Source organism: Stegostoma tigrinum, chromosome 36 (assembly GCF_030684315.1).
Source record: "Stegostoma tigrinum isolate sSteTig4 chromosome 36, sSteTig4.hap1, whole genome shotgun sequence".
Lineage (NCBI taxonomy): Eukaryota > Metazoa > Chordata > Chondrichthyes > Orectolobiformes > Stegostomatidae > Stegostoma > Stegostoma tigrinum.
Genome location: NC_081389.1, coordinates 21,966,648 through 21,988,271, shown reverse-complemented (window position 1 = coordinate 21,988,271; position 21,624 = coordinate 21,966,648). Strand labels below are relative to the sequence as shown.

At 40.6% G+C, this 21,624-nt stretch overlaps 1 protein-coding gene across 1 annotated transcript in view; it reads left to right on the top strand.

The window, feature by feature from the left end:
- ppip5k1a (diphosphoinositol pentakisphosphate kinase 1a) overlaps positions 1 to 21,624 on the top strand; it is a 160,264-nt gene that overhangs the window by 33,629 nt on the left and 105,011 nt on the right. Inside the window, exons 5-11 of the mRNA XM_059640191.1 lie at positions 1,218 to 1,303; positions 2,111 to 2,265; positions 4,346 to 4,447; positions 5,322 to 5,483; positions 6,501 to 6,622; positions 7,917 to 8,018; positions 13,241 to 13,327. Coding sequence (XP_059496174.1) covers positions 1,218 to 1,303; positions 2,111 to 2,265; positions 4,346 to 4,447; positions 5,322 to 5,483; positions 6,501 to 6,622; positions 7,917 to 8,018; positions 13,241 to 13,327 — 816 coding nt within the window. The remainder of the gene's footprint in view (positions 1 to 1,217; positions 1,304 to 2,110; positions 2,266 to 4,345; positions 4,448 to 5,321; positions 5,484 to 6,500; positions 6,623 to 7,916; positions 8,019 to 13,240; positions 13,328 to 21,624) is intronic.

Here is a 21,624-nt window from a genome sequence, read left to right as displayed (position 1 = left end):
CTATACCATGATATTATTAGTTATGTACTGAACCAACCTCTGACATTATCAGACTTCATTAATTCAGCCAAGACCCACTCTAATATCATTATGTCATGCATTATGGTTTCCCAATCCCCTCCCTGAAATAGCTGAATGAATGAAAAGCCATGTGATTGGCACCAAACCAGACCGGACCCAGAGCAAAGAGAATTTTGTGAACTGGTCAGAACATATCACTTCTCTCATTATTTGCAAATTGAAGTGGGGAAATAGAGACCATTGTTTTCCATCATCTACACCACTACTGCATCTGCCTGAGGTTCATGTGCACAGCCTATATGTTGGTGAAAGTATAACATTTTGCCATGTTATCTTCATTCTGTGCTCACCACTCTGACTCTTGAATACAGAATTAATATATATGGCTGAAATATTTTGAGTCTTTGTACTGCCTGCTGCTAAGCTCAACATGAACCTCTCATTAGAAAAGTAAAGGAAAATAATTTGCAGAGAAAACCTGTGATAATTGTACTCTGGTTCACCTAGACCTTGGGGGCTGCATGGCCTATTTTATTTGATTCTACATTCGTCATCTTTTCACACTCATGCTTTGATTGTAATGGAATAGAAAATAACTTAAAGATCTGGGTTGATTTAATTTCTTTTACCCAAAGTTTTTCTGATGCTGTAAATCTCATTGATAACAAATGGTTGTTTGATGGAATTTGGATAAATGGATCTGCCCTTCAAGTTGCAGTTGAATTTGTACATTAAATTGTAATATATCTTTGGCACATACTACTAATATCTGAAAGTTGGCAGTTCATTAAATTCCGTTAATGAAAAATGCACATTTCATTGGATGTCTTTATTCAGGCTGAGCCCTGAAGAGTTTGATATATGTGCAGATACAAAATAAGCCAATAAAAGTCAGTAATCAAATATGAAGAACAGAAGTCCTTTTTTGCTTTGGGAATGAGCAGTACTTTTCCCTGGAAGACAATTTTATTGGGTGCTTAACTGATTTGTTGACAAATTTTGTTCAGTTTTAATTTTTAAAATGAGTCCACATTAATGAGTAGCATTCATCTGTCACTTATTTATTCATATCACTGTTTACATGCCGTCATGAAAATAAAATCGAGAAATATTGTGGCTGGAATTTTGTAATTTATCCACAGTTTTTTTTTCTGGATTAAAATATTAGTATTGATTGATATTATTTTACTGTGCAGGAGAGAAGTTTATCGGATTTTACAACAAGAAGGGATAGATCTTCCCCGTTATGCAGTGTTGAATCGTGATCCAGACCGGCCTGACGGTTAGTGGTGCATTTTTCTGCAGCCTCTCTTTACACAGTGAAATTAGGACCGGCTTTTGAAATTTTGTTTATTTTCACGAAGTTTCAGAGGACCAGTTGAAGCCATGGTCCAAGAAAGACCAATCCTTAATAAATGCTTGAATCTCCTTCACAAAAATAAGCCAACACCTACATGCCACTAGTTTGGAATGCAAATTCATAAAAATGTCATATTAAAATATATAATGCACATTTTTCATCGCTGTGTGTGTGGAATGAGTTGCCAGAAGAAATGGTGGATGCTGGTACAATTACAACATTTAAAAAGTTGTATGAGTGTTGCATAAAAAGATATAAAAGAATGGGATCAGAGATAATGGGAACTGCAGATGCTGGAGAATTCCAAGATAATAAAATGTGAGGCTGGATGAACACAGCAGGCCAAGCAGCTGCTTGGCCTGCTGTGTTCATCCAGCCTCACATTTTATTATCTATAAAAGAATGGGTATGTGAATAGGAATGGTTTGATGGGATATGGGCCAAATGCTGGCAAATGGGACTAAATTAGTTTAGGATATCTGATCAACATAAATGAGTTGGACCGAAGGTTCTGTTTCCATGCTGTAAGGCTCTATGACTCTACAATGTTAAAATACAGAGGATAAACAGTCTTGAAATGAGAACATGGCTTGCTGGTGGGTAAAGGCACTGCCTGGAGCAACGTTGAGCCATCCTGCTGGTCAGTTTTGTGTGAATTGATTAAAAGCTGCATTGCTGCACAGTTAAAGCTCGCGTCCTGAGTCAGACATTTTCTTGTTTCTTTTGCAGAATGCAGTCTGGTGGAAGGTGATGATCACGTGGAAGTAAATGGTGAAATCTTCCAAAAACCCTTTGTTGAGAAACCCGTGAGTGCAGAAGACCATAATGTGTATATTTACTACCCTGTGTCAGCAGGGGGAGGCAGCCAGAGGTTGTTCCGTAAGGTACAGTAGTATACAGCAGTAAATGGTGTTATCATAGAGACATAATTCACTGAAGAGACCATTCAGCCCACTGAGTATGCTGGCTCATTGAAAGAACAATCCAATTCATCTGACAAGCTTGCTCAATTTCCAAAGCCATAATATTTTCTTCTTTTTGACTATCTATCAACAAGTTCCTGTTGAACCTGTTTACTCCTCGCAACATTCCTACTGTGAGAGTATTCATAGTCATTGCACATCTGCCACCTTGCTGTTGTTCAAAGAGCAACACCCCTGGCCCTAAGGTCAAAGGGCAAACCCCATCCAGCTTGAAACACATAATCTTGGCTCACTCCAGTACAGGAATTAGGAGAATCCGAGGTTTTGTCCTTTAGGTGAGGCATTTAAACTGCGATGCTGTCCAGCTGAAAGGTAAACCACTGTAATCGAAATATGACACTTCTGGAAAGAAGAAACTGATAAATGCTAACATTGGAATGGTACAGCATGGACCCTGCAAAAGGATAAAATGAAAATTTTAGAAAACAAATTGGGGAAGGTCTTGTCCTTGGCAAGGAACGGTTTCAGAATAACTCTCTGATCAGACCAATACTGATTCTTTCACTGGAATAAACATCATCACTAATTGCCTCTGCTGGCAACTCTATTATTTATGTTAAATTGTGGTGAAGCTTTGTTAACAGCAGCTTGGCCTCAACTGGAATATTGTGTTCAATTTGTAGAGGTGCCGATGTTGTAGTGGGGTGGACAAAGTCAGAAGTCTCTCAATACCAGGTTATCATCATATATACTATATTTGACTTTATTTGAAACCACAAGCTTTGGAGTGCTGCTCCTTCGTCAAGTGAAGTGCTTCACTTGGTGTCATGTGACTTCTGCCTGTGTTCAATTTGGACACAACATTTTAGCGAGCATGTAAAGGCTTTGCAAAGAGTGCAGTAACGATCGGAGAGTGGTTCCAGGCACGAGAGATTTTTGTTAGGAAGAGAGATTGAAGAGGCTGGAGTTGCCTTCTTTAGGGAAAGTAAAGATTGAGAACAGATTTTATAGAAGTGTTCAAAATAGTAAGGGTTTTCACAGAGTATATAGTGAGAAGCTATTCCATTGGCAATAGCCATGACAACAGATACAAAAGAAAGGCAAGTGAGAGTGAAATTTAAGGTGATTAGCAAAAAAAAGCAATGGTGACATGAGGGTTTGGAGGAATGGAACTAGCTGAGTTGTTATTGCCCAAAGATGGCATTAGTTTTGGCAGGCTGAATGGCCTGTTTCTGTGATGGGACTAATATCTGATTCTATAATTCAAATTTTAGTAGGGCAGTAATTTTAATAGGGAGCCTCATTTACATCATCTGATGTGTTTGAAAGAAAAGTGAATTTATAACACCCGATACCCACCACCCTTACTTGTGTCTAAAATCCTATACTTTATTAAAATCACAATTACTTTGTAAAACCACTTTAAAATTAAACACCTAAAATTCAATAATAATGATAAAACTTAAAATCTTAGCTTTTTAAGAATACTTCAAATGTTGGCTATCTTTCTATGACTTAGCCGAATTAATGATTAGATCAAAGAGTACTGAGAGATCTATTGTTCGGGAGATAAATACAAAAATTCAGAAAAATCTGACATTTTATGGTTTAATTTGAGATAATGAGTTTAGTTTGGTCACAAAAAATGCTGAACCCATTTTAGATGCGAAGCTGGATGAACACAGCAGGCCAAGCAGCTGTGTTCATCCAGCTTCACACTGTATTATCTCAGTTTCTCCTGCATCGGCAGTTCCTACTATCTCTGTAACCCATTTTCGATGCGTTGTTCTGGAATGCTAATGCAGCCACTCTAGCATCTTTCCAGCAATTTAATATTTTCAGGCAATTGCTATGTCCGAAAATCTTGTTTTATAAATTTCATCTGTTTTCTCTGAAATATCTGTTTATCCCTGTATGGAAATCTACATCAGCTTTGATGTATGGCTCCACTTTGTCTCTGGCATGTTTTGTTTTGTGCACAAGTAGAGCATTCTACACTGCAATGTTGTGTTACTTCACACTGACTTATCAACTCTTTCAGATTGGAAGTCGGAGTAGTGTTTACTCCCCTGAAAGCACCGTGCGTAAAACTGGGTCTTACATCTATGAAGAGTTCATGCCAACAGATGGAACGGATGTAAAGGTACTGTTTCTGCTTTTATAAACTGCTGTACATTTTTAATTTTGTGTTGCTCATGAGAGGGAAACTCCGCAGAAGTCTCATTTATCAATTTTTACAGAACAGAGATTTTTGTTGTATTTGATTTTTATCAGATATGTACCTCAGACAGAATTCTGTTATAATGTAATCTCATTACCAAACACTCCAATGCCATCCACCCCATGAGGTACCCTGAAATGCGTCCACCGAAGGCAGTGGGTGCTGTGACCTTGAGGAAGCTTAAAAGTCAGTCTGGGCCTGCCCAAAAGCTTGTCACAGCATTGAGTAGGGAAAGGACAATCTCGTCCCAACCAAGTTATAGGAACAGATATGAACAATGACCAGCTGAGATATGACTATAGCACCATGCAGTCATGTTCACATTGTACCTTTCTTGTTCTTAGTTAAGCAAAACATGAAATAACATGTAAGACAACATTTCTGGATGTTGTTTCTGCATGAAAATATAATTAACGTTAAATGCAAAATGCTAATCAACCACTTGATCTTTCTGCAGAGCTCCTCTTTCAGCTATTGTAGGGTTGACACTTGAGAAGCCGAATGAATTGTTGGATTTTTGCCAAGGGATCCAGACATGTGTCTGGACTAAGGCTGCTGGCCACACCTGGATGTGTCTGTACATATCATTGGGTTAGCCACTATTTTTGTGCCTGGAAAGGCCAGTCTGTGCACCCAGCTTGTCACATTTTCCTTTATTAGTGGAGAAATCTATGGTTAATATAACCTGATACCTGTTACCCATTGATGAACGGGCAGGAGTTGAAGGAAAACAAATGAGTTTTGTTTTGCCATGCAGGCAAATCAAAAATTAACTGTAAAACTGTTCTTACTTCAGGTTTACACTGTTGGTCCTGACTATGCACATGCAGAGGCACGCAAATCACCAGCTCTGGATGGGAAAGTAGAACGGGACAGTGAAGGAAAAGAGATACGTTATCCTGTGATGTTAACTGCCATGGAAAAATTGGTTGCTAGGAAAGTCTGCGTAGCTTTTAAGGTTGGTTATAAATCCTCAGAAATGAAGCTGCATCCAGTCAATGATCCAAAATATGCATGCTGCTGTGTTTGGAATGTTTAAGTAGAATTAACTGCAGAAATGTTTTGAAACATGGCTTTTATCTTTGAAATGTTGTCACTGAATTTTTAAGATCTTTTACATGTTAGTGCAGTATGCATTTTTCTCTTTTTTTGGCCATATTGCACGTGCACTTTGTACTGACACTCCTATTTCACCACATTGCCACATCCCTCTAGGCTTTCAGATGCTTCACAAGAATCCTTCAACCTCACTAATGCACCCTTGCTAGGCTTCCCCCTTTCTGTTTGTTGGTCATCTTTTTTTGTTATCATCTTGTAAAGCGCTTTGCAGAATCTTTCTAATTAGGAAACCTGCAGATTTTCATTGGTGCCCTGAGGCTATGCGAAAGCTATCAGCCAGGGTTCGCACTCCTGGTAACTTGATAATAAAATGTGAGGCTGGATGAACACAGCAGGCCAAGCAGCATCTCAGGAGCACAAAAGCTGACGTTTCGGGCCTGGACCCTTCATCAGAGCCTCTGATGAAGGGTCCAGGCCCGAAACGTCAGCTTTTGTGCTCCTGAGATGCTGCTTGGCCTGCTGTGTTCATCCAGCCTCACATTTTATTATCTTGGAATCTCCAGCATCTGCAGTTCCCATTATCTCTGGCACTCCTGGTAACTGTCTGGTCAGCGCTGCTGGATATTGTGACTGTGTTAGGCATGGAGAAGGTGCCATTTGCCAGATATCTGCAGCTCAATAGCCAGCCACCCAATTAGAAGATGTATTAAAGTGTCAGTTACAATAACCTGTAGACTTCAGAAAGACACACATCTTTGATGAGGAGAAGGAAGGAGATTCTTTTAAAAAAGAAATCTTTGTTTCATCATGCTGAATGAGTTTTTGATTTATTATTGGGACTGCATGCTTGTTAGATTTCTACTGATACAGGGCAGCCTTATTGATTTATGTTCTTTACATATTTTTCTTTTTGTAGCAAACGGTTTGTGGTTTTGATCTGCTGCGTGCAAATGGGCATTCTTATGTTTGTGACGTCAATGGATTCAGCTTTGTGAAAAACTCCATGAAATATTATGATGACTGTGCAAAAATCCTAGGGTATATATCAGATAAGTCTACGTATTGTTCTGTTGTATCAAAGAACATGCTTTTAAAATAGAGAAGTGTAACATTTTATCCTGAAAGGATCATGCTGGTTTTACCATCTAACAAAGGGTTATTGTACGGTATTGTAAAGGGTATTGTAGAGGTGTGGAGAAGATGCCAGCGTAGCAACTGAGGCAGAGAAGTTGGATTAAATGTCAGGACTGAAATTGCCTGGCAAGTGATAGGCTACTCCATTGAGCACAGCCAAGGCAACAACCTATGACCTCGCATCTGGAGGGGGAGGGGTTTTCTTTTAACTAAAAGAGAAGAAAAATTACAAATCGAAAGTTGAAAGTACATTTCGTAAATGAGAAATCACTTCCCATGTGTTGAATGAGTCATGGTGGCTGTAGTTAACACAGACCAATTTTGCAACTTAACCAGTGGTGTCTGTTAGTAAGTATTGAATAGTAATTGTAGCTGACCCAAAATGTCCCTTAATGAGGTGCAGCAAATAATTTGAATGTTTAATATAATGCAATATTGAGGTGCAAACTTACAGACTTTTAATATACATAGAAACTGTATACTATATCCCATAGGAGGAAACATGATTAATTGACAGTACTCAACTTTGTCATTATTCATGTTTGGTCTAATAGCTCAGATGTGCAACCTCTCTCTTGTCTGATGCATACATTGCTTTTAATGATTCTCAAAATATTAAACCATAGTATCTGTATGCTTAAAAGAAAAGTCAAAATAATGGATATCTAATTTTAAAGTCTGAAGGAGTAGCTTCCTGGCATGCTGCAGCACTTGAATTTCCTAGAGAATGATTCACATTGTTTGAACTTCAAAATCATCTCAACTCATTCTGCTGTCTGATTATCTTTTACTGTAAGCCAACTATTTAATTTCTGTATGACATAGTTTTTAATTTTTAACTATCTATGCTGATGTTCACTGTTAGCATTGCAGGATAGGAGCAGTCATCAGTATTAACAAAGGGAGTGTTTAATTTTTAATTTCACAAGAGTGATGAGCAAAACTAGAAATACTTGTAATTTGAAAATACACAAATCCATCAGTGTCTGAAAATATTTGATACCTTTTGAAATATTATCAGAAAGAATCTTGATTTGAAACTTTGTTTGCAGTCCCAAAACCTTAACTTGTTTCTCTCTCTTTTATGGGGAGCTGTGTGTTTCTTGTATTTTGATTTTCTTTAAGAGTTCATATCTTTTACGTGCTGTATTACTGTATAGAAGAAATTAGTTTGAATGGAGTTTGTCTGTCTTTGCAGTAATATAATTATGCGAGAGCTCGCTCCTCAGTTGCACATTCCATGGTCCATACCCACAGAAGCTGAAGATATTCCCATTGTTCCAACTACTTCAGGAACTATGTAAGTTAAAACCCTCAGCACTTTCAAGAGAGATTCTGGTCTGAAAAACTTAGGTCAGGTATCAGTTTAAACTTTTGCTTAACTTGCTTGATTTTAGGAATGAGATATATTTAGCAAGAATGGTACCAGAGATGAGCGACTTCAGTTATACAATCAGCCTCGATATCGGGGTTGTTTTTCCTTCTCTGAACAGAGAAATCCCAGGGGAAATGTAATAAAATGTTCCAAAATCATGAGTTACTTTGATAGAGTAGATAATAAGAAGCTGCATTCCGTGGTAGAAGGCTCATTAACCGGGGGACAGATATTGAATTGACTGGCAAAAAATTCAGAGGTAACTGTTACTTTTACATGGAGTTGTTTAGATCTGGAACACACAAGAATACATGTTAGGAGCAGGAGAAGTTCATTGGGCCTCTTCTGCTGACATTAGCCTAACCACTCAGTAATTCCTGTTTTTTTTCCCCTCCCTTTTTTTGTTAAATAATGGGATTACAATCTGTCAGGTCTTTAAAATCTACAAAATTTTGCAAGATGACAGCCAGCAGTTTTTATAGCCACCTCCTTTTAGCATCCTGGTGTGTGGATTATCAGGCCCTAGGCAGTTGTCAGCTTTCAGACCCATTAATTTCTTCAACACTTTATTTTAACTAGGACTAGTTCCTTTCAGAGTCTCTTTCCCAATGAATCTTTGCTCCTCTAACATATCTGGGAAGTTTTTTGAATATTATTCTTTTGAAGCAGAACTAAAATAGTTTTTAATATACTTAAAACCCTTGCAAGTTTACTCTCCTACTTTAATTTTCCCCTCCTTTGTTAGTCATGTTTGGGCTGCTTTTCCAGTTGTGTTCTTCCACTTGCAAGGAATGTATAACATGGTTGTTCCTTAAATATTAACTGTTGCCTATCCACTGTCATGCTGTTTACTGAAGGTACCTAGTACTTAACAGCCAATTCACCCCTCATAGCTTTCTTTACTTTGTTTAGAGTTATTAGATTGGATTAGATTAGATTCCCTACAGTGTGGAAACAGGCTCTTTGGCCCAACAAGTCCACACCGCCCTTTAGAGCATCCCACCCAGACCCATCCCCCTATAAGCCACACACCCCTGAACACTACGGGCAATTTAGCATGGCCGATCCACGTAGCCTACACATCTTTGGACTGTAGGAGGAAACCGGAGCACCGGAGGAAACCCACGCAGACATAGAGAATGTACAAACGCCGCACAGTAACACTAGTGACGCTAGTTTTGGGTTAGACTACTTGTTGATACCTCAGTTTATTGGTCTAAAATAATATCTTTACACATTCTAAGAATTCTCTGCCACAGTATTGTTACTAATGTGATTTTCCCAATATGCATGTAGATTCATATCACCTGGAATTACTATAGCACCCTTGTTGCTATGATTATTGTTTGGAAGTCTATAGACATCTCCCATGAATAATTTCTGCCCCTTATTACTTCTTAGCTCCACTCCGACTGATGACAGAACTAGATATCCTATGCCATAATGTTTTCTCGCTATTGCACTGATTTTAATATTTCAGTAGCAACACCACTCTCCACCTTTTTTTTTTGCTTTTCTGAATATTCTTCCTAAAGATTGAATACTCTTTGGATGTTCAGTCACCCCAGAGCTATGACTCTGTAATCACATCACATTGTACCTGTTTACAACTACTTACGCTATTTATTCCTCAATCTTATTGCAAAAGCTCTGTACATTTAGATGAATACCTTTTAGGTGCTTTTGCACATTTTTTTGAACTACAGCCTAATTTGCTGATAGCTCCTGTTTCCTCTGCCTTGCACTTTTTAATTTTTCTGTCTTTCACTTTCATCTTGTTGCCCTCCCACAACCACCACCCCCTCCAGCTGTTGACATCCAACATGCAGATACTGACAATTCTTACTTAAAATGTTGTGATATTAGTGATACTTTCAAGTCTTACTTTCAAGTCTTACTTACCAAGGCTGCCAGTCGCCTTCCAGTCACACTTTATGGGAACTGTTTTTTCTGCAGTGTCATTCTTGAATATTTCACCCCTCTTTCCAAGTTGGGGTGAGAAAGAAAAGGGAAAAAAGCGCTACCGTCCCTTTTCAATAAACTCTCCTTTCAGTAAGCATGCGGCATTGCTGCTCTGCACCAGAGTACTGACTTATTCAATGAATTTGTATTCTTTGAAGCTCTTTTTAATTTTTGAACATAGAATCTAAAACTGTATAGCACAGTACGGGGGCCTTTGGCCCACAATGTTGTGCCAAGCTTTAAGCCAAATTAAACTGATCCATTCTGCCTGCCCTTGATCCATATCCCTCCATTCTTTGTATATTCATGTGCTTATTAAATTGTCTCTTAAATGCCCCTATCATATCTGCCTCCACTACCATCCTTGGCAGCGTCTTTCACACTCCTACCACTCTGTGTAAAACACTTGCCTCTTGCATCTCCTGTGAACATCGCCTCAGTTTTAGATATTTCAAATCTGGCAAGATGATTTTAACCGTCAAATCTGTCTGCGCATCTCGTAATTCTACAGACTTCTGTCAAGTTTCCCCTCAGCTTCTGCCACCCCAGAGAAAACAACTCATGTTTTTCTAGCTTCTTCTTGTAGCTCATACCATTTAATCCAGGTAAATCTCTTCCGTACCCTCTCTGAAGCCTTCCTGTAATGTGTTGACCGGAATTAAGCACAGTACTCCTAAATGTGGCCTAACTCAAGTCTTGTAAAACTGCAATATGACATCCTGACTCTTGTACTCCATTCCCTGACCAATAAAGACAAGCATGCCATACATTACCTTCACCCAACCCGTCTACTTGCATGGCCACTTTTAGGGCACTGTGGGGTTGAACGCCAAGATCCCTTTGTACAACCAGTGCTGTTCAGGGTCCTGCCATTAACTGTATACACTTCCTTAACATTTGATCTGCTAAAGTGCAGCACCTCACACTTACCTGGATTAAACTCCATCTGCCTTTTCTCTGCTCCTATCTGCAACTAATCTATATCCTGCTCTAGTCTTTGACAACTTTCTACTCTATCCACAACTCCTCTGATCTTTGTATCATCTGCAGACTCACAAACCAACCATCTACGTTTTAATCCTAGTTATTTATTTATATATATCAGAAACAGCAGAGGTCCAGTAAGGATCCCTGTGGAATACCACTAGGCATGGACCTCGAGCCTGATAAACTACCTTCCACCACTACCCTCTTCTGTGGCCAAAACACCATGGATCCCATGTGGATTCCTCTTTTGTTTTAGATGATACTATGATATGATAGGGGCATGTTGTGGATGAACAAACCCTGAGGGATCTTGTCAAAAGCCTTACTAAAACCCAGTCAACAACATCGACTGCTCTATCCTCATTGATCACTTTTGTCACCTCCTGGAAAAATTGAGTTAAGCTAGTAAGACGTGACTTTTGTCCTGCACAGAGCCATGCTGACTGTCCCTAATTAGGCCATGCCTTTCCAAATCTGCGTAAATCCAATCCCTAACAATTCTTTTAATAACTTCCTGACCACCAAAGTGAGACTCGCCAGTCTATAGTTTCTGGATTATCCCTATTTCCCTTTTTGAATAGAGGAGCAACATGAGCTGCTTGTCAGTCCTCTGGGACCTGTCCAATGGCTAATGAGGACACAGAGATCTTGGTCAAGGCCCCTGCAATCTCTTCTCTTGCCTGTCTCAATAACCTAGGGTAGATATCATCGGGCCCGGAGACTTACCCACCTTAATGCTCTTCAAGAGACCCAATACCACTTCTTTCTTAATCTCAAAATGCCCTAGCATATTAGCATGTTGCACACAAATCTCACTACCTTCTATGTCCTTCTCCAGGGTGAATACCGACACAATGTACTCATTTCGAATCTCACCCACATCCTCTGCCTCCAAGCACAAGCTCCCTCCTTTATCCTTGAGTAGCCCTACCTTCTCCCTAGTTATCCTCTTGTTTTTAATGTATGTGTAGAATGCCTTGGGATTCTCCTTAACACGAGTTGCCAAGGTCATTCATGGCCCTTTCTTGCACTCCTGATTCCCTGCTTGAGTTCTTTCCTGTTTTCTTTACATTTTCATGGTCCCAGTATGATTTTAGCTTCCTAAACCTTACATGTGCTTTTTTTTTCCCCTTTTGACTAAATTCATAACTTCTCTTGTTATCCAAGTGTCCTTACCTTGCCATCTTTGTCCTTCCTCCTTTATTGGAACAGACTTGTACTGAACTCTCATCAGCAGGTCTTTAAACAATTCCCACATGTCAAGTGTGGATTTGCCTAATAACAGATCCTCCCAGTTAACACTCTCTAGCTCCTCCCTGGTACTGATGTAATTTGCCCTCCCCCAATTTAGTACCTTACCACAAGACTTACCCTTACTCATTGCTATCTTAAAACATAAGGAGTTGTAGTCACTGTTTCCAAAATGCTATCCCACTGGAAGATCAGTCACCTGGCCAAGCTCCTTAATCAGTACAAGAACCAACATGTCCCCCTCCTGTAGTTGGACTATTCACATACTGTTTCAAGAAACCCTCTTGGATGCACTTAATAAATTCTACCCCATCTCAGCCTCTTGCTGTAAGGAAGTCCCCGTCAATATTGGAGAAGTTAAAGTCACCCACTGTGACAACTCTGTTTTGATTGCATCTTTCCATAATCTGCCTACATATTTATTCCTCAATGTCTCAGTGACTGTTGGGGGACCCTTTGGTACCAGAGTAATTTCACCCATCTTGTTTTTGAGCTCTCCCTATAGTACCTCAGTGGATGAGCCTTCCAGTATGTCCTTTCTGAGTGCAGATGTAACATTCTCCCTGATCAGTAATGCAACTGCTCCACTTCTTTTACCTTCCTCTTTTGTTCTGGACGATACTATGAAACCTGGGGCGTTGAGCAACCAGTCCTGTTCCAATCTCAACCAAGTCTCTGTAATGGCTATAACATCATAGAACCTGGATCACTACATGGGACTAAGCTTTATCTGCCTTGCCTATAATACTCCTTGCATTGAAGTAAACTTCAGCCCATTAGTACTATCATGTTCATTTACCTGTCTCTGCCTGTCCTTTCATTCTAATTTGCTGTTCCTAATGTGTACCTCCCCGTCAATCCCTCCCCTTGCTGACCTACTTTTGTTTCCAGCTTTTTGCTTTTTATGTTCTGATTAAAGTAAACCTATTTTCTTGTCTGTTTCACAGGATGGAATTGCGCTGTGTTATTGCAATCATTCGACACGGTGACCGAACCCCAAAACAAAAGATGAAGATGGAAGTAATGCATCCAAAGTTAGTGAAAATTAACTTGCAAATGTTATAAAGATTTGTTTTTGGAGGAGGGGGAGTAACAGGTCTCTCTGTATTATGGCATGAACCTGTCTCTTCCCAGTCAGTGACATTCAGTTCATTATTTTCTAAATCATTGCTTGGGGATTCTTCTGTGTGAGTAAGAAGGTTGTGTTTGAGTTTCACTACAGAGATTAGAGCACATTATTGCAACTGTACAAGGTACAGGTGAGACTGTAGCTGGAGTAGTGTGAACATTTTTAGTTCCCTTATTTAAGAAAGTATTTTTCTGGATGTGAGTTTGCTCGCTGAGCTGGAAGGTTAGTTTTCAGACGTTTCGTCACCATTCTAGGTAACATCATCAGTGAGCCTCCGACACTTAGCAACAGGTGGCGATAGACCTGACCCCACAACTAGAGAATCAAATCACAGCCTTACTCAAAAAACTTCAAAAATCTGGAGAATTTAAACAAGAGAGACTTCCAAAAAATGAAACCAGATGGATCCAACACACCACGTTTCTACGGACCACCAAAAATTCACAAACCAGGAGCACCCCTCAGACCCATAGTCTCGCTACCTGGAACACCAACGTACAGATTAGCCAAGGAACTACACCAAAGACTAAAACACCTAGTACAAGACTCACGCCATTCCATTCGCTCCACCCAAGAATTCCTGAACACTATCAAAGACACCAAGATAGAAGAGAATGAAATAATTGACTCCTTTGACGTAACAGCCCTGTTCACATCCATCAACATCAACCTGGCCAAAGAAACATTGACTACACTATTAGAAGGACCAAAGACACATACACCAGACACCACCAACCTCAACAGCAAGGACAACAACATCAAGCTAGTGGACCTATGCCTCACCACCCACTTCACTTTCAATAACAAAACCTACAGACAAACCAATGGAACACCCATGGGATCTCCGATATCAGGGTTCTTAGCAGAGGCAGTAATGCAGAGACTGGAACAAACAGCTCTGCCAATCATCCAACCCAAACTTTGGGTCCGCTACTGTCATTGCCAAACAAAACAAATTAGAGGAAACCTTTAAGACCATCAATAATACCCTTACTGGCATAACATTCACAAAAGAGGAGGAAAACAACAGCAAACTGTCATTCCTAGATGTCACAGTAGAGCGAACAGCCAATGGAGAACTTCAAACCAGCGTCTACAGGAAAACAACACACACGGACCAGATACTGAACTACAGGAGAAACCAACCCAACACCCACAAACGAAGCTGCATTAGAACATTATTCCAACAAGCCACCACACACTGCAGCACAGGGGAACTACGAAGAGCAGAAGAAAATCACCGATACAGCATATTCAAAAAGAACGGGTACCCTATGAACACAGTCCGCCGATTTCTCAGTAACAAACCCAAACAAACAGACAAAACGGGCCCAGAAACCATAAGCACTCTCCCCTACATCAAAGACATTTCTGAAATGACTGCCAGACTACTCGGACCTCTTGGCATCAGGGTAGCCCACAAACCCACCAACACACTAAAACAGCAGCTAATGAACTTAAAAGACCCTATGCAGACAACAAGCAAAACAAACGTCATCTACAAAATACCTTGCAAGAACTATGACAAACACTACATTGGACAAACAGGCAGAAAGCTAGCCACCAGGATACATGAACATCAACTAGCCACAAAACGACATGACCCACTATCACTAGTATCCTTACATACAGATAAGGAAGGACACCACTTTGGGACAACACGTCCATCCTAGGACAAGCCAAACACAGACACGCATGAGAATTCCTAGAAGCGTGGCATTCCAACCGGAACTCCATCAACAAACACTTTGATTTGGAGCCCATCTACCACCCTCTGAGAAAAAGAACAGGAAATGACATCACCAACCCAAGGAAACCTAAACAGATAAATAGAAAGCGACACATAAACCAGTGCTTCACCGGAGGCTCTCTGTTACCTAGAATGGTGACGAAACGTCTGAAAATGAACCTTCCAGCTCAGCGAGCAAACTCACATCCAGAAATTCAACCTGAGCTACAAATCTTCTCAAAACTCGCTGAAGTATTTTTCATTGGAGACACTTTACAGAAGGTGCACTAGGATAATCTCTGGTATGGAGGGATTGTCTTGCGAGCAAAGGCTAAACAGGTTGGAAATCTACTCATTGGGATTTAGAAAAATGGGAGGTGGTTTCATTAAAATATATAAGATCCTTCGGGGACTTGTGTTTCCCATCGTGGGAGAGTCTAGGACCAGAGGGCATAGTCTCAGCATTAAGACAGGGAGGCAATGACCTAGTGGTGTAATCACTGACCATTAATCCAGAAATCCAGGTAATTTCCTGGAGTCCTGAGTTTGAATCCTGCCATGGCAGATGGCATTTGAATTCAATAATAATCTGAGCCTAACGATGACCATGTATATCCATTGTTGATTGTCAGAGGAACCCATCAGGCTCACTAATTTTCTTTCGGGAAGGAAACTGCCATCCTTACCTGGTTTGATCTACATGTGACTCCAGACCCACCAAGAGTGGTTGACTCTTGACTGCCCACTGAGCAATTAGGGATGAGCAGTAAGTGCCAGCGTAACCAGTTTTGCTCTCATCCTGTGAATGAACAAAGGGTTGACAATTTAAGACTGAAATGAGCAGGAATTTCTTCTCTGAAGGTTGAGAGTCTTTGGAGCACCCAGCCATAGAGAGTGTGTTAGCAGAGTCTTTGTTTCTATTTAAGGCTCCAATGGAAAGGTTATTGATCATTCAGGAAATCATAGCCGATGGGGAAAGGGCAGGAAAGTGGATGAGAGGAGTGTCAGATCACCTTTGATCCTGTTGAATGACTCAGCAGACTCAAGGTGCCGAACATCCTACTCCTGTTCCTATTTCTTATGGTCTTACGCCAGAAGTCTATCTGAGTTGTAGTACTTGGGGAGTGTTACACTCTCAGTACCATTTTTCTTTCACGAAATGTTAAATCAAAGCGCCATTTATATTCTGGTCAAAAAGTTTCCCTGCATTACTTCAGAAGCTAATTCCTGTGTGTCATTGCAAACGTTTGACCTCAACTGACAGCACTACAGCGGATTACCTGGATGGGAGGTCAATCTTTGTGCAAATTGGATGTTGTGCTTCCTACATCGCAACTCTTCATTACTTCAAAAAGTACCTTGTTGGCAGTAAAGAGCTTTTGAACGCATGCAAATTGTGAGAAGACCTACATAACTGCAAGTTCCATGGTCATTTATTGCCAGTTTGCTGTTCCATGTCAGCAGTTAGTGTTGCAGGCTCTGTGTAGCGTTCAGTAGGTTAATACTACCACTAAATTTGATTTTGGCTGTTGTGTGCCCAAACATCACGCATTTATGTTTACATGAATGTGGTTGAATCATGTTTGGAGTCAGATCTACTCGCTGCTGATTTGCCTATATTCCCTTTTCAAATCTGATGTGAATCAATGCCAATGATTAGGCTGGCTTGCAAGCACTGAGTTGGTATGACAGAATGTCAGATTCTAAATCTGAAGTGAGGCCAGATTGTAACTGTCGCGTACACTGTGATTTCTGAACATGTCTGTAGGGCATAATGTGCGGTCTTTGCCTGATTGCCAGTGATCTTTTGAAACTTTGGCAAAACTGTGACTCCATGTATACAAGCAATTAAACCAGACCTGAGCCTCAGCGGCTGTCAACTGCTGCTTTAACCCAGCAAACACAACCTTTAGTTTCTGGGAATAGTTTTCTACTTACAATTAAAGTAATTTCACTTGGTGATTTCTCTAATGACAGGTATTCATAAATAACCCTGAAAATGCTTCTTGCTACCAACTGAGAAGCTAGCAAGGTGACTATTGCAGTGAAACATGCTGTGAACTTACACATGAAATGCCCTCTGCTGCTCAACAGAAAACCATTTATATTGTGCTTTTAACAAAGTAACATTTTATGCATTGGTCCACAGGAGCACTTGCCGTCAAGCCACAAAAGGCGATATTAGCACGGCCTGGTCAAAGAATACGATTTTAAATGAGTTTCTTAAAGGAAGACAGAGGGAGCTTTAGGGTGGGGATTCCCAAGCTTGAACATTAATGGCTGAAGACAGTGGTGGAGCAAGGAAATTTGAGAGGGAGCAACAAACTAGAATGGACCAGTGCAGAGATCTTCAAGGGTTGTGGGACTGGAGGAGGTCACATGGGTGTTGTGTGAAAGAAAACGAAAACACTGTCTTCTGAACAATGATGTGTGTCAACTCTAACTCACTCGGTAATGCTTTTATTTCTGAGTCAGAAGATTGTGCATAAAAACCAAAGAACTTTGCACAGTCTCAGCTTAGACTACAAGATGATGTTTTAGGTTGCACCTCATAAGTTAATAGGTTCAAACTCCCATCTGACACTTCTGCTTGTAATGACGAATGCTGAGGCCTGTGGAATAATATGAAGAACTGGATAGTTCTCCTAAATGAAAAGTAAGTGTTGGAGAAACTCAACAGGTTTGGCAGCATCTGTGAAGAGAGAAACAGTTAACATTTTCAGACTCTTTGTGGAATTGTTCAGATGGTGCCAAACTTGCTGTGTTTCTCTGTCACTTTGTGATTATTTCAGATTCCAGCATTTTCAGCATTTTGCTTTCGCTTGGATAGTTTTCCTGGTGTCCCAGCAAATATCCCCTGAATATATGTTTTTAAAAACGTAAGTGTTTAGGTTGTAGTAATGTGATGGTTGTGATTCTATGCAGATTGAACGTATGGGAGGTAAGTTTGTAAATATAAGAAAATAAGTTTTTTTAACGAGGAAGTGGAGAGTCTGCACTGGGATATAGATTGGTGAAATGATGAGGCAAAAATTAGAAACTGGAGCTTAATGGGAAAATGTGAACTTATCCATTTTGGCAGAAAGAATAGACAAACAGTACGCTATTTAAATAGAAATTCTGAGGTACAGAAAGAAAGAGTGCCTTGGTAGTTTGTTCAGGCCAGGGAGTTGGGCCAGCTCTGAAAAGGTGCCAGGTCTCTCCGAAGCTGAGGATGATTGGGCTATATGCCAGTTGGTGGTGTATTAATCTGCATTATGTCATTTATGTATCCAAAACAATTGTTTTCAGGAATAGTAAGAGAAGGCAAATGGAATGTTGGTATTTATTTTGAAGGGGCTAGAATGTAAGAGGAAAATCTTAGCGTATCTGTACAAGAATTTGGTGAGACCCTGCCTGGAGTACTGATTGATCTAATTTGAAAAAAGGATATATTTGCAGTAGAAGCAGCCCAGAGAAGGTTCACTTGATTAATTCCTTGGATGCAGGATTTAATCTTATAAAGAAAAGTTGAACATGTTGGGCCAACATTTTATTGGAGTTTAGAAGAATGTGAGGTGCACTTGTTGAAACATAAAATTCTGAGATGACTTGACAGAGGGTGTCTTCCCGTGTAGGAGAATTTTGAACTACATTGAAGAAAAATGTTTTCTTTCACAGGTTGGTTAGTCTGCAGAGTTCTCTTCCTGAGAAAGTGGTGAAGGCTGGGTGATTGAATTTATTCAAGGTAGAGTTAGATCATTTTTTTGATGGACAAAGGAATTCAGGGTTGTGGGTAGCACACAGTAGCAGACAGGAATGTGTTGAGTACAAAATCATATCCGCTTGAGTTTATTGAATACTGGGCTTGGCTAGATTAGCCAAATGGCCTACATCTGCTCCTCAGGACTAGTCCTCTATCACAGGACTAAGTTCCTAAACGCACTATGGAAATTGTGACTTGTAATTCAATAAATCTGGCTACATCAGGAGAATTTCACCATGAATGTTAAGCTCAAACTTTCTCTGAAATATCTCTATTCCTGGGCTTCAATGGCCATAGCTTGAAGTACCTGGTTGATACTTTATAGTGGCCAGACAAGTCACAGCAAAGCACATTCAGGATACTGGCCCAGTTCCAGGATCCCTGATCTCCCAAACATGAATAAAATCTCTCTGCTGTTGTGTTAATGAGAACTGGCACAAAGTGAAGACTATGGATTTCCTGACAAAAGGAATGATCAGATAAGGCTATGCAAATTGAATTTCTTTGTTTAACAAGTCAAACAGTCAGAATACTATCTAAAACGACGTTGGAATACAAGGAATTTGCATTACTATGATTGAAACAGATCCATTACTGTCAGTATTCACGGGTAATTAATTGACCCAAAATCATCCTGAAGTGAACAAGGTTCTTGAATCAACACAAATAAGATAAATGCCTTGCTTTTTTTTTGCATAATGTGAAAATAAGAAGCAGTGAACTACCTACGGTGGAGGATGCAAGTAATTTTGGAGTGATAGCGGACATTACCTGTAATCATTCACCTATAGCAACAAAGCAAGCTGAATATTGAGCCATGTTGCTAAAGCAGTGAGTATAAATAGCAGGCTTTTGTTGAAGTTAAGATTACAAAGAGATCTTGATCAATTGAGTCAATGGCTTGAAGAGTGGCGGATAGATAAATTTGACATTGCATTTTGTTAAAACAAACAAGGGCAGGACTTCTACAATTAATGGTAGGGCTCTGGATAGTGTTGTAGAAATTTGTGTCACAGGTAGACAGGGTTGTTAAGAAGGCATTTAGCGCACTTGCGTTTATCGCTCAGTCCATTGAGTATAGGAGTTGGAATGTCATGTTGAGGTTGTACAGGATGTTGGTGAGACCTGTTCTGGAGTATTGTGTGCTGTTCTGGTTGCCCTGAGATAGAAAGGATATTATTAAACTGGAGAGGGTTCAGAAAAGATTTTCTAGGGTGTTGCTGGGAATGGAGAGTTCGAGACATAAAATCAGACTGGAAAGGCTGGGTCTTTTTCTTTCACTGGAGCTTAAGAGGTTAAGGGGTGACTTTATAGAGGTTTATAAAATCATGAGGGGCATGGATGAGTTGAATGACCAGGGTCTTTTCCGTAGGGTGGGAGAGTTCAAAACTAGACGACATATATTTTTAAGGTGAGAGGAGAAAGTGTTGTAAAGGACATGAGGGGCAATGTTTTTACACACTGGTTCATGTGTGGGATAAACTGCCAGAGGAAGTGGTGGATGCGGGCACAGTTACAATGATTAAAAGATATTTGGATAAATACGTGAGTAAGAAATGTTTGAAAGAATATGGGCCAAGCACAGACAACTGGAGCTAGTTTAGCTTGGGAAGATGGTCAGTGTGAACTGGTTGGACCAAAGAGTCTGAATCAATGCTATATGACTCTACTATTCTGTGCACCAGTTAGATCACATTTGTCTTCGTACTTTGTCTTGCTCGGTGAGCACTTCAGACGTTGAATGACAGCCTGGGATGGCTTCTGCATAGTCCAGTGGAGAAGGAAAAATCTGGGACCGGAGAATTGTAAACATTGGAAGGGTGGGCCATTACCTACCTTTGTACTTACTTTTGCAATTCCTTTATAATTTGGAACAGATCAACATATATTTACCAAAACTGACGAGATTGAGTAGTAAAGTGTGAAGCTGGATGAACTCAGCAGGCCAAGCAGCATCTCAGGAGCACAAAAGCTGACGTTTTGGGCCTAGACCCTTCATCAGAGAGGGGGATGGGGTGAGGGTTCTGGAATAAATTGGGAGAGAGGGGGAGGCGGACCGAAGATGGAGAGCAAAGATAGGTGGAGAGGAGAGTATAGGTAGGGAGGGGATAGGTCAGTCCAGGGAAGGCGGACAGGTCAAGGAGGTGGGATGAGGTTAGTAGGTAGGGGTGGGAGGAAGGGATGGGTGAGAGGAAGAACAGGTTAGGGAGGCAGAGACAGGCTGAGCTGGTTTTGGGATGCAATGGGTGGAGGGGAAGAGCTGGGCTGGTTGTGTGGTGCAGTGGGGGGAGGGGATGAACTGGGCTGGTTTTGGGATGCGGTGGGGGAAGGGGAGATTTTGAAGCTAGTGAAGTCCACATTGATACCATTGGGCTGCAGGGTTCCCAAGCAGAATATGAGTTGCTGTTCCTGCAACCTTCGGGTGGCATCATTGTGGCACTGCAGGAGGCCCATGATGGACATGTCATCTAAAGAATGGGAGGGGGAGTTGAAATGGTTTGCGACTGGGAGGTGCAGTTGTTTATTGCGAACCAAGCGGAGGTGTTCTGCAAAGCGGTCCCCAAGCCTCCGCTTGGTTTCCCCAATGTAGAGGAAGCCACACCGGGTACAATGGATGCAGTATACCACATTGGTGGATGTGCAGGTGACCCTCTGCTTAATATGGAAAGTCATCTTGGGGCCTGGGATGGGGGTGAGGGAGGAGGTGTGGGGACAGGTGTAGCATTTC